Source organism: Equus asinus, chromosome 7, assembly GCF_041296235.1.
Source record: "Equus asinus isolate D_3611 breed Donkey chromosome 7, EquAss-T2T_v2, whole genome shotgun sequence".
NCBI lineage: Eukaryota > Metazoa > Chordata > Mammalia > Perissodactyla > Equidae > Equus > Equus asinus.
Window position 1 is genome coordinate 37,678,866 of NC_091796.1, and position 13,664 is coordinate 37,692,529.

At 42.6% G+C, this 13,664-nt stretch overlaps 1 protein-coding gene across 3 annotated transcripts in view; it reads right to left on the minus strand.

The window, feature by feature from the left end:
- The window catches only part of MOCOS (molybdenum cofactor sulfurase), a 51,920-nt gene continuing 38,256 nt past the window's right edge, over positions 1-13,664 (minus strand). Inside the window, exons 12-15 of one of the 3 annotated variants that reach the window (XM_014829344.3) lie at positions 9,522-9,627; positions 6,889-7,027; positions 1,934-2,038; positions 1-265 (exon numbers count right to left, since the gene is read on the minus strand). In XM_014829344.3, coding sequence (XP_014684830.2) covers positions 113-265; positions 1,934-2,038; positions 6,889-7,027; positions 9,522-9,627 — 503 coding nt within the window. In that variant the 3' untranslated portion in view covers positions 1-112. The remainder of the gene's footprint in view (positions 266-1,933; positions 2,039-6,888; positions 7,028-9,521; positions 9,628-13,664) is intronic. The other 2 variants (XM_044774585.2, XM_070513178.1) reach the window with 2 other exon arrangements.

Genomic DNA, 13,664 nt, shown 5'->3' on the forward strand with positions numbered 1-13,664 from the left:
CAAGAGGAAAAAAAACTCTTCTTGTTCAAAAGACCGAGTTCTACTGAACCACACACATGCCAACCTTAATAAGTAGTTTAAAAGAGAAATTTTAATTATGCTTAAAAAAAATTTAGGAGATAACATCCTGATGTTCCTCGGAAGAAGGTAAATGGTGGCATTCTGCATTTTCTTTCAACACAGGGAGCACCTGAGATCCTACAGACAGGAAATGTGGAGAAGATAAATCCAAAGATGTGTGCATCAGGTACACCCCAAAGTTCACCTGTGAACAAACAGCAACAACAACAAGCTAGATTACTTTAGCAGTTAAAATAGTTCTGTAAATAATAAAGTTCAACTAAAATAAGTCATATCTTTAAAGACATGTACTGGGACTTGATAAGTCCCATGTATCACTTAGTAGAATGTAGTGGGAAACAAGGAGAATCCCAACTTCAGACACCAAAGATTCTCATTCTAAGCTGTCCTTTCCCAACAGTCAACCCACCCTCTTTATCGCTGGACCCATCCTTTTTTCTCCTTCCTGTATACCCTGAGCTTCCCGCAGGAGGGCTTTCTTCCTGCTCTCGGCCTCCACCCACTGCCAGGCTGATTTCTGCTCTGTTCCCTGACGTAAAAGCCATTTTGTGAAAATAACAGCAAAATCCTGCATTTTCTTGAGAAGGTGTGAGACAGGTTAAGTGCTCCAAATTCTCCAGAATAAAGATGGAAGGTCCAAAATGAAGAGTTGCATAAGTCTACCAAGTTTGCCATCAATGCAAGTGAGCCATTAAGAACCCTTTGGAGTATGTGACGTGCTTCCAGATCTGTTCATTCCCGTGATAACATCAGTTGGACACCCCCTATGTTCCAGGCCCCAGGCTAGGGGCTGAAGCCAAATTTATTCCTTAAGATTTGTAGACAGGTGAGTGAAGAGTAGAAAAGAACTCCTTGTACTATCTTTGCAATTTATTTGTAAATCTAAAATTATTCCAAAATTTTAAAAAGGATTTGTACACTCGAGATTTATAGTGATGCTGAGAAATACTACTTCCGCACACCATACTATTTGTGCCCACCCATCCCCTCTCCTGGCAACCTGCATGGGGCTGCTTCAAGGTCCCCACACCCCAGTTGGCACGCCTGCCTCAGCTGAGCAGACAGACACTTTGGTGAAACACTTAAGTGTAACACCTCTGGAGACCCTGTCTATCCCGGATCTGTAGGAAGACTGTGTCAACCAAATACTGTGAAACAAAACACTGATTTTGGAGAAACGCAGGAAATAGTGAAGACCATTTTACCATAAGTTAACCTGCCAGTTTATTATTGGGATGAGATTACTTATTTGCATTATTTCGTTATTATTTTGTTAATTTTCAAGAATCGCTCCATGCATCCTGACTGCTTACTTGGCTTCCGAGAATTCTCTGCAAACAAAAAGCCCTAACAGAAAATGTGAGACCGGAAATAAATCTTCCTGAAGAATCAATCTGTTAGAAGTTTAGCTTTTATAATCTGGAATCCACAACAACAACATTTAGTCATTTTACCCCTCCAGATGATCAATAGGCTCAGTATAGTGAAATTTACAGACTCTTTCTATGCAGCTACTCTGTTCACCATGAGGCGTTTTACAATTCATGAGATCTCTGTGCCAAAGAAAATAACGAGTGAGACAGAATTACTTTACTTATTTCTTAATTACACTTCATATCTCTTTATCAAGACTTGAGAGCAAAAAGACATGTTAAAAAAAAGAATGAGGAAATGGATGGAAAGGAAAAGTAAGATGGTGCTCAAGACAAGGTAGGAACCTTAATGGTAGCCCATCAGCCTTAGAATATCCCCCACTTCTAAAAATTACGCAGCACTATTAGGGATATAGTTCTGGGGTAGATAATGCACCAGGATCTTAAAACTGTGTGTTGTATTTTGCAATCATGCTTACCTTTCTCTCTCGAGTCTCAGAAAGCTTTTGGAAAACATCTTGGTTTCGTTGCCCAGTGTGCTGGTCAATGCAGATCATCTGGCATCTGTGACAAGGCCCCGAAACCTTGGAAGAGAGAAGAGAAAAGATAGCACTGCCATGAAAGTGACTAGACTCTCCCACTCTGCAGGGGAGAATCTGGATCCAGGAGGATTGGCTGTAAACGGCTGTCCCCCAGCCAGTTTCAGACTTACACAGACATGCTCCATGTTCTAATGACCACAAGGAGCCAGAAAGTGGCACTTCATGATGCTGGGGAATCATCCATATTTGTTTATCAGCTGAAAGGCTACTGCTTGCGGGCTTTGTAGAGAAAGAAAAGAGTAGTTGTGAACCTCAGATGGTTAGCAGGGAATGCTGGGGATCCTTCCAGGAAAAAAAGGACTCTTTGGAGGACAGAGTGGGAGAAGGTAAAAAGCCACTGACCCAGTGCTGAGCCACTGTTAGAAAGTCATCAGAAAGAACTTTAGTGTGAGCATGTCCTTTGACCCAAGAATTTCACTGCTAGGAACTTAACGCAAGAAAAGAATCAGAAGTACAAACACAGATTTATGTACAAGGATACTGCTCACATTCTTTACAATGGGGAAAATCTGGTAGCATCTTAAACATCAAATAGTAGAGAAGAATGGTTAAGCAAACTATGCTACAGCTATGTGGTATATAATGTACGGATATTAAAATTAATCTATTAGGGGCTTTAAATAAAATGGGAAATATTTATTTTTATAATTTAAATAAGGAGGAAAAGGAAAAAAGTTATATATGTATTCTTATATATGCGTATGTGTGCAGGTGTATACACACACACACACTACATAAAAACGCAGTTGACACCTTCTCAAAAGGGGTCATAATGTACGGCAGAACTTCTATTCTGGATGGTCTGCCATGAGCATGAATTGCTTTTATAATGATAAAATCCCCCATAAATGTTACCATAGAAAATGCAAGTGTGTAGCTCAGCAGGGACGAGATGCTTTTATTGCACACATAAAAGGCGCAAAGGTACTTGATTTTCTCATAACCATTGTCTCCTCTGCTCATTCATGGGCAAATACAAGGTATGCACTGAAATTAGGAACACTCAGCAAAATCTAGGTATGTCTCGGCCTGTTCCTATCTCTCACATTCTGGCTGGTGGGCATTGAACCAGTGGAAATATCACCTCACTGTGGTACCAAAGTCAGCTCCTAGGCCTCATAAGCAGCTGGAGTCCAGTACTCGCCTGGTGATGCTCGGCAGACCAGTGACCTCTCCAGGCCTCATCTCCTCATCCAGCTCCTTAGCTGGATTTGATGAGGATTCCAGATACTATTTCTGGGATGCCAAACCCAGACCTGGCACTCCATCAGACCCCAAAGTGGAAACTATCATTATTATATACAAGGATCCCTAAGATGGAACCAGGCTTCCTCAAGACCAGAATGCTGTGCCCTCAAGGAGCCAGTGTGGCTCTCAGTGTATGGCACCCTCTACCTTCTCTGCCTAGAACATTGTGATTCCTGGGCTGGGCTCCCTCAGATGCCACAGAGCTAGGTCCTGCAGAAGGGATGCACCAAGCACAGCAGCACCCACCAGCCCCAGACCCAGGCCCTAGCTGCCACCTGACAGACAACCCCTTAAGTAAAAATCCTGTCACTTTGGTGAAAAGCCTCTCTCAAAACAGTTTCCCAAGCTGGTAGAAGGGAGGACAGTTTTCAGACACTCTTCAAAGACCAATACAAAGAAAACAATTTTCTTCAAACATTGTGATTTCTAAGCTTTTTTTATGGTTCTCTTTTCAACTGTTATTTTAAAAACTTGTTTACTAGATACTTGTTCATTGAAAAATAACTCAAACGATACAGGAGCTTTAAGAATTAAGAGAAACCACTCGGTAATAGTTGCCCTCTCCATCCTCGGAGGCAAGTGCTGCTAATGTGGCTACAGACCATTCTAGACTCTGGCACGTAGCTGCACACACCTGCATGTGCACCTGTGAAACACACTCGCTGAGATCAGAGAGGCTACTGGGTTTCTGTCTTGATTTAATTACTCCACAATACATGTTGGACATCTCCCCAGTCTGTACACAGAGACTACCTCATCCTCAGGTTCTGCAACTTCCACGATGGCCTTGCATCCCTGTGGGTTGTTGCATTTAGTTGTTCTCCTTGAAAGCTATATAAGTACTTACTAATTCTTTAGAAACTATTATATCGATAATTTATATCATTTATAATTTATTTTACTTTATATCAGCAATTTTGCAATAAAGGTCTTAATTCACATAACCCTCTTTCCTGTTTGAAATTTTTTTTTATTTTAGGATCAACCTTCCAAATTGAGATTATAAAGCCAAGAGGAATTAAAGTTTTTATGACTTGATGATACACAATGAAAAATTCCTTTCCAAAACAGATGTGCTAAATCTTTTTTCTTTTTCTTCTTCTTCTTCTTCTCCCCAAAGCCCCCCAGTACATAGTTGGATATTCTAGTTGTGGGTCCTTCTAGTTGAGCTATGTGGGACGCCACCTCAGCATGTCTTGATGACGGGTGCTAGGTCCGCACCCAGCATCTGAACTGGCGAAACTCTGGGCCGCCAAAGCAAAATGTGCGAACTGAACCACTCAGCCACGGGGCCAGCCCCAAATCTTTTTTTCATTGCAACAGCTTCAGCACTGAGTATTATCATCAACAAACATCTTTTAAGCATTTACTTTTTGAAAGGCACAGAATCAACTAATTAACTATAGCTTATACTTTTTATATGCCTGCACAGGACTACATTGTATGGATATAGCATAATTTATTTAACCAACCTCCCTTTTATGGATATTTAGGATGTTTTCCAATTTTTTCATATTTATAAAAGTATTGCAATAAGCAATTTATCCTTGCATATTTGTATGACTTTTTTTTTTTTTTTTGAGGAAGATCAGCCCTGAGCTAACATCTGTACCCATCTTCCTCTACTTTATATGTGGGATGCCTGCTACAGCATGGCTTGATGAGCAGTGCCATGTCCGCACCTGGGATCCGAACTGGCGAACCCCGGGCCGCTGAAGGGGAAGGTGCGAACTTAACCGCTGCGCCACCAGGCCAGCCCCCTGTACAACTATTTTTTATGGGACAGATTTCTATATGTGAAATTATTGGTTCAAAGGGTATATATATTTTAACTTTTATCAATTGCTATTTATTAAGAACCATGACCTAACAGAAGCAAACCATCTCAGAAAGGTTCCTTAAAGAGTCTTCCTCATATTTGCATGCTCAGGTTCCTGGAGAGGGACAGTGCTACTGTCGCCAGGTAAGTTTCTGGCAGTGACGCTAGTCTTGTACTAGTTCTATTTTCTCTTCCTTCTTTTCATCCTTTATTTCTCCCTCACTCTCTCCATCTATCAAAAAACATATATTTAGTGCCTATTCCATATCAGGCAGGATGCGTAAGAGCAGGTGTTTGTAAGACTCAGCAGAGACACGCTGATAGAAAATGGGGAAGAGTAAATCTGGATGGAGGGATGAGGGGCAACACCAGCAAGGCTGGTGCCAGAAAGAGGCCTGTGGGAGAGAATGTCAGAGAGAGAAGAGAGTGTTTTTTCAAGAGGGAGTAGCTGCCAGGATAAGAGGAAGTTTGGGAGTTAAATGGATAAAAAGATCTTTGGGACATTTTTTGTGCCACGCAATTTATCTCCCCTCCCAACCCCAGACCTCTGAAATTCCTCAGTAAAGATTTAAATTATTGTTGACTGCTTTTCTGGATGTTAGAGAGGTATTGCTTTTGAGTGCATGGACATGAGGTAGCCCTACTACAGTCCATTTATACACCTAGCTGATGAAACTACTATTATTAAAGTAGTTTCATTCACCCCTGAAGAATTGCGCCCCTTCTGTGCAGATGACCAATCCTTCTGTCTCTAGCTATTCCTTATCTTTCCTGTCCACTTATTCCATCAACAAATATTGAGCACTGACTCTGGGCCGGGACTGTGCTAGGCCCCAGAGGTACAGCAGGGAACAAAACAGACTTGGTCCCCCCCCCTTTATATGTACTGAAGGAATAAGTCATGCTGTGCGGAGCATGACTGTATGGTGGGTCAGGACATCCTTCCCAAGGATGTGACATCTGAGCTGAGACCCTAGAGTAGCTGCAGGGAGAACGAGCCAGGCAGAAGTGACAGCAAGAGCAAAGGCGCTGAGGAAGGAAGCTTGGCTTGTTTAGGGAATGGACAGAAGGTCTGTATGACAGGCAGAGGGGGAGGAGTGATGAGCTCGGAGAGATTGGAGAGGTTGGAGAAGCCAGCAGAGTCAGGTCTCAGGGGGCCTTATCTGCCCTAATGATTTTAACTTAAAACTTTCTAACATGTTTGAAGTCCACAGCACAAGTTTAGAGACCCAAAGCTTGGTGAGAGAGGGCATCCCCATGGCTTTGCCCCTGACTGCAAGCTCCTCCCCAACTGCTAGTGAGGCCAGAAGCCAGAGCATGGGAGGAAGTGGAGCAGCCAGGGACACTGAGGGACCGGTGGGCATCTGGGTCCTCCTCCATGAGCTCCAGACAGCAGAAAAGTCCAACAAGTTTCAGGAGGATGAAGTTCTCATAGACACAAGCATTCCAAGAAAACAGAGTTTAAACTTAGACAAGTTTAACTAGTGACAAGGTGGAGGCAGCGCTGAACCCTCGATCACTTGTACAGGGTACATTCTTCCTTCCTCACATGAAAATGACTGCTGCCACCCTCGTGGGGAATAAGGGATGGATCATTCCAAGGGGCATCCCAGAATGCAGATGTCACACACCCTCCTGCTGAGGTTTTGTGGGTAAGAGTCAAAGACAGGGAGGGATTCCCACCTGCCACCATCCTGGCCTAGGATGGAGGTCAGTCGCCATTGGCAACCGTTGAGGAAGGATAACAGAACTTCCCAGAACTCACCTGGAAATGCAAGGCACCAATTGAAATCTCATCCCATTTCTCTTCTTCAAAAGCCCTTGTTCCATTGGTAATAATATTGGCACGGAAACGTGAGATGAGGTCTTTCATTGGGAATAATTCCACCTTTCTGTTCTCATCACTGTTTAAGACATACCAAAAAAGGGGAAAGTGGGGGAGGGGTGGATACTTGCATTATTATAATAATTCAACATCTCTATCACTCTTGCCTGACTTCATCAACTGTACTCTGGCCTTGGACCTGGATGATCAGAATAATCTTTTCCTATGAGTGAAAGGCCAAGAGACACCCATCTGTTAGATAGACCTCAATGGTCTCTCCTGGGATACAGGCCCATGTCCACAGAGAGTCCACAAGAGGGAATGCAAAGGGTGAGCAGATCTTCGCTGAAGAGATGAAGGACTTCAGAAACCAAGTGAACGGGGTCAGGTGCATGAATTTCTGAGAAAATACCAATTCTACAAGGTGAGTCAGGACAAGGCATTTAAAGAGTGTCAACAAGCTTAATTACCAAGGACCTAAAAAGCACCAAGAGCTCACACTCATTTTGGATTTTAGAATATGATAAAGCAACACAGAGTATATATGGGAGGTTTTCATATTTATTTCCTAACTTCCATCCTGTTTGCAGTTTTAACCAGCATATGCTATTTTTGTAATTCTTGTTTAGAATTTTTGTTTATACCATGAAGTCCTGTAAAATGGTTCTCTGCACCTCCATGCACCCCCAGAGGAAGTGCACTGAAAAAGCATCTGAAAACTTCTCCAAGGAAAGAGCACACCATATGGTCCCATTAGATTGAATTCAAGAACAGGTGAGAGTGTCTATAGTGAAAGAAGTCAGAACAGTGGTGACCTTCAGTGGGGCTGATGAAGAGGGAATACAAGGAAGGTTTCTGGGGTCCTGGAGATGCTTTCTACTTGATCTGGATGGTGGTTAGATGGGTATATTTATCTGTAAAACCTCATTGAGCTATGTACTTCCAATTTTTGTACTTTGTTGTATTTCAAAAAAAATTTTTTTAAGTTTGGATGGAAATCCTTGAGCATGACTGGAATTTGCCCTGCAGACAGAACTGAAGGCTCTCGGGGAGGATGAGGGGTCCCACAGCTGTGTCCCAATCCCCTTCCAAACAGTGAATGGTATGTGAAAAGCCAGGACCAGGACAACTAAGTCTAGCTTTGCCACTATGAGCAACTCCCATGACCTCTGAGGACGCAGTTTCTCATCTGCAATGACAGGGTTAGCATTTTCCAGCCCTAAAATCCTTCAATTCTGGATTTACCCTCCAGGTTAGAAACCCTCCCTTTGTGCTTTGTAAAAGAGAACATTTCACGTCCAGAAGCTATTGTGGTCAGCATGTGCATGATAGCATCCATCAAATTAGCATCCATCGAAAATAGAACACAGAGAGGCACCAACCAGGGCCCCCAGGGACCCTTGCCCTGTACTAGCCACAAGCTTTTCCTCTTACCTTTGACCACCTGCGCCACCTACCCGCTGCTTGTCAGCCCTGCCCTAAACCAGCTGGTGGGAAATGTGCTCCCCTCCTGGTAGGAAGCAGGGTTGCAGCAAGCCTGTTTCTACCTCCTATCCTTTCACACCAAGAATCCCAGAAACCCACAGACTTGCTCTCTCCAGGGCTCTGGATACCTGAGGGGGAGGGCCACTCAGTGCAGGGAAAACTCAGTGAACACTCAAGGACCATGCAGCTGTGTCACATTTCTGTTCCCAAGGAGGGCAGGCTGGGTCATGGCCAGAGAACGCCATTGTGTTTTTGCCAATGACTATAAACAGGAATTACTACCAATGGTCTGTCTTTGTCGTTTTTATTAAGCTCTATTTGTATGTGTTTGTGGGCATGTACATGTGTGCACATGACCATGTGGCACAGGACAGTCACAGGATCCCTGGCTCACAGTGCTGACAGGCATGTGACACCCCTCCCTGGCCTGTGGACTAGGAATGAACAGCTGGTCATGGCTCTCAGATGACAGCTCGGTGATTTTATTTCTTTTGGCCTTAATTGTTTGATTACCTAGGGACTTCAATTTCCTCTAAAGAATAACGAGGGGAGTTGAACCAACCAAGATGCTTTCTGGAGCTGACCTTCTAACACTGTCAGTGCTGTTGGGAAAGCATTAGGAGGGAGGGAGCAGGCAGGGTGCTGGTTCTGCCTGACAAAATGAACAAATCATATCTACAATGACAACTTAAAAAGCTTTCATAACCACTCTTATTTTCACTCAAAATGAGTGTGGAAGTAGGGCAAGGCTCCTAGTGGACAGTGGGAGGGTGGGCAATGAAACTGGTGGCAATTCAGTTAAAGCAAATGTTAAGAAAAGGATTAATAAAAAATGATAGTTGAGGCTCTCCACTAAGCATCTTGACCACATCAAGAAGGATCATTGGAAGATAAGAGAACCCTCAAAATTACTAATGAGAACTGGCCTAAAGGACTTTGACTTCTCTGGGCCTCAGTCTCAATAAGGGGTCTGACTCCATGACCTGGGATCTTTTCTCCCCAAGTAGGTACCAGGCTCACTCCCAGGGGCAAGTGGTTACTCTGTCTGCTATTCCCAAGGTAAACAGCAAATAGTAAAGGGATCTTACCTGGTGTTTAATCGCTGGTGAAGTTCTAAAACACTGGATCTGTTTATCAGCAAATACTGGGCCTCATTCACCAGAGAAAGGGCGGCTGTTGTACCAGGAGACTGATCTAAAAATGATGGAGTATTTAAAAGAGGAGTTGTGTCCTTAGAGTGCAAATGAATCGTGCTTCCACTGACCTGCCTTTTTAAAAGGTAGAGACTTTTCTATAAAGGAAAAAAATAGTGCCCTGGGAATAATAAAAATGTTCTAAGCATGGCTTGAACCTCTCAAAAACAAAGAAAATGAGCTCCTAGAATACTCTGTTAATAATCTGAAAAATAAATAACATAAAATGTTGAAGTGAAATTGTTCCAGCAAAGAAGACCTGGAGGCAACATTTAGAAGCGAAGAGATGGAGTGGCGGGGTGGAGTCAGGCAGTCCTTTTCCAAGGTGGCGGGGAGAAGGGGCCTTGATGAGGGGCACAGCCCCCGGAAGACCTTCTAAACCTAGTCAGGGAAAAGCTCTTTCTTTCCCCGTGGTCAAGAGTGAGACACGGACTTTTGAAATAAATAATACAAGTTTTAAAACTACTGAAAGGAAAAAACAAAAAGTGGAAGAAAATATCAGGTGCTTCCAGAACTGCTAACAGCCTGTTGCTCAGCTTCCCATCTGTTTGTTGGGCAGGCCATCACTACCTTTATTCAAGAAGTTGATTAAAAGTGTTGTCTGGGCCAAAGTCTAGTGAGCTGTCTGTGGACCCTGGAGCACATGAAGAATGGATACTTTTAAGTGAATCACTTCCCAAATCCTCTACTTCTTCTTTGCTAAAATGGCTCTGTCTGAGAAGGGAGGTGCAAGCCCAGCCCACTCCACAAAAGACCCCTCTCCCACTTCACAGGGGAAAGGCCACACCTCTCCAAGGGCACATTGCCCCTGGGGGCTAAAAATCTCCAGGGTGGAAAACAAAAGCCCCATTCAAAACCTTGGAGTCTGTGCTGAGAAAATAAAAGTCTCTAAAGCTTGGGTGAATGATCCTCCTGTAGGTCAGACGGGGTTCCAACTCTTAACCATCTACACAACTGCTGAATCTAATTACATTGTCAAGTGAAGATGATTAAAGTCATCTTAATGTTAGATCCCTGTGCCTCAGAAGAAAGGTTTGAGTGACAGCTGGTTAACCAGACTCCTTCATCCTCAGCTCTTTATCGACTTAAATAAAGTTTTTCAGAAGAGAAGCAATGCTGAGCACCAGCTACTCTGATCTTAGGTGACATCCTTCATGGATATGGGTATGAATGGAGAGAACTTAGCCATCTCACTAAGAGATTCATTTTCAACATTTTTTTCTCTTTATGTTTAATAACTATTTTTCAAAATTTATAGTATACTTCTGTTCCTTTGGTCAGCTGTATACTATTAAAAATTATGATAAGAACTCAACCTACAAGAAATTTCCCAACACTTAGCCTCTATGATCACAGTAAACTTTAAAATTTTTTGTACATTTCAATTTATATACAATTTCAGTTTTAGATAAATATGATAGGGTGATCAAGGAAAGATTTTCAAGCATAAAATATATAACACTAACAAAATTTCTTCAAGGAAGTGGAACAGAAATACAAGTTGAAGAAGGAAAAGGAAAGAAATAAAATTTCTAACTATTAAAAGATAGTTTGTTCATATATTTATATGTTTTTAATGAATATTCACAGAATCAAATCACTATGATATTGAGATTCCACTGGCTAGGAATTAAGACGGCAATGTACGAGTTTTAATTTTAAACGACTATATTTACAATATGCTGGAAATCACATCCTTTGCAACTATTTAAACTATCTTTTAAAATTTAGATGACAATGTAAAAATGTACAAGGAGGTAGTGTAACTTTAAAAAAAGTCCTCTAAAGATGTGGTTGTTGTTATGTGCCTTGGAACCAAGTCGGTTCCAACGCTTGGCAACACTTTGAAGGACTAATATCCAAAATGTCCTGTCTTCAGCAGCCTTACTCAGCTTCTGTAGACTCATGTCTATGGCTTCCTTTCATGGAGTCAATCCACCTCATATTTGGTCTTCCTCTTTTTCTGCAACCTTCTACATTTCCCAGCATTCCTGTCTTTTCCGGTGAATCCTGCCTTCTCATGACATGCTGAAGCAGGACAGCCTCAGTTGTATCATTTTGGCCTCCAGTGATAGCTTGGGCTTAATTTGCTCTAGAACCCACTTGTTCATCTTTCAGCCAGTCCAGGCATCCATAGAGCTCTCCTCCAACACCGTATTTCACATGAACCAGTTTTTTTCCTGTCAGCCTTCTTTTTGTCCAGCTTTCCCACCTGTACATAGTAATGGGGAATACGAGGGTGTAGATAATCTTGGTCTCTTACGACACTTCTGTACACTTGATGCTCTTTCCTAATTCTTTCATTGCTGCCCTTCCAAGTCTCAGTCCTCTCTTGATTTCTTGGCTGCAGTCTCTATTTAAGTTGATGAGTGAACCAAGTACACAAAACAAAATCGTTAAAGTGTTTAACAATTTCAATGTCTTCATGGTCTACATTAAAGTTGTGTAGTTCTTCTGTAGTCATGATTTTTGTCTTCTTGATGTTCAAAGGCAGTCCCGCTTGGGCACTTTCTTGTTTCATTTTCATCAGAGGTTGTTTCAAGTCATTGCTGGTCTCTGCCAGTAAGTTGGTGTGATCTGCATATCTCAGTTTGTTAATATTTCTTCCACCAGTTTTCACTCCTCCTTCATCTGAGTCTAGCCCAGCTTTTTGTATAATATGTTCTTTGTACAAATTAAACAGATAGAAGGATAAAATGCACCCTTGTCTGACAACTTTGCCTGTAGGAAACCATTCTTTCCCTCCATATTCTGTACCGACAGTGGCTTCTTGTCCACAAGACAGGTTATGCATCAGGACAATCAAGTGCTGAGGAGTGCCCATTTCTTTCAGAGCAGCCCAGAGCTTTTCATGATCCACAAAGGCAAAGACTTTACTGTCATCTATACAGCACAAACTAGCCTTCTTCTAAAATTCTTTGGAGTACTCCTGTAGCCAACGAGTAATCGCAATTTGATCTCACGTGCCTCTCCCTTTTCAAAATCCAGCTTAGACATCAGACATTTCTTGCTCCATATAAAGTAAAAGCCTTTGTTGCAGCACTTTGAGTATCACTTTACTTGCATGGGAAATTAGAGCAATGGTCCTATAGTCACTGCCCTCCTTGGCATCTCCTTCCTTGGGGATTGGGATATATATTGAGTGTTTCCCATTTGTAGACCATTGTTTTGTTTTCATATTTGCTGGCATATTCTTGTTAGGATTTTGACAGATTCAATCTCTGTGGCTTGAAATAATTCTGTCAATACCCTATCTGCCCCTGGTGACTTATCTCTTCCCAGCACTTTCAGGGCAGCTTTCACTTCACTTTCTAGAATTACAGGTTCTTCCTCATAGAAACCTTCTCCAAAGGAATCTGTCATCCTTTTATCTCTTCTGTATAGACCTTCAGTATACTGTTTCCACCTTCCCTTTATTTTCTCCTGATCAGATATGGTGCTTCCCTGTTGGTTGTTCAGCATTCCTAACCTAGGTTTAAATTTCCCTTTGATTTCTTGAATCTTATGGAAGAGACCTCTTGTTCTTCTTTCTAAAGGTGTACCAATACAAAAATGTTCGAAGACCAGTAGCCTAGACCGTCAGACACCTCTCCACCATAAACTGCATCCTTAAAGGAAAAATATTCACCAGCTGACACTCCCTGATCCTGTATCACGCAGGTGACAGAGTCTATCTGCTCCTATTTTTGCCTCACTCAGGTCCCCATCTCTCACTAGGACAGTCATTGCCACCTCCTGCCTGGCCACTTTGCTTCTCTCCTCTCCCTTTCTGATGCAGCCCCCACACCACACCAGGAGCATCTTTCTAACACAAGTGACATCATGAAACTCCTCAGCTTAGAATTCTTCAATGAGTCCCCCATAACCACAAGCTAGTACTCACTGACTCCTCAGTGGCACATTCATCCCTTCTCCCCAGCTCCATCCCATCACTCCCCTACCCACATCTGACCCTCCTAAACCCTTCTCTGAAATGCCAAGCCCTGCCACGCTGCTCCCAAGTCAACTTCCTGCCTCTCTCTGCCTGGAAAATTCCTA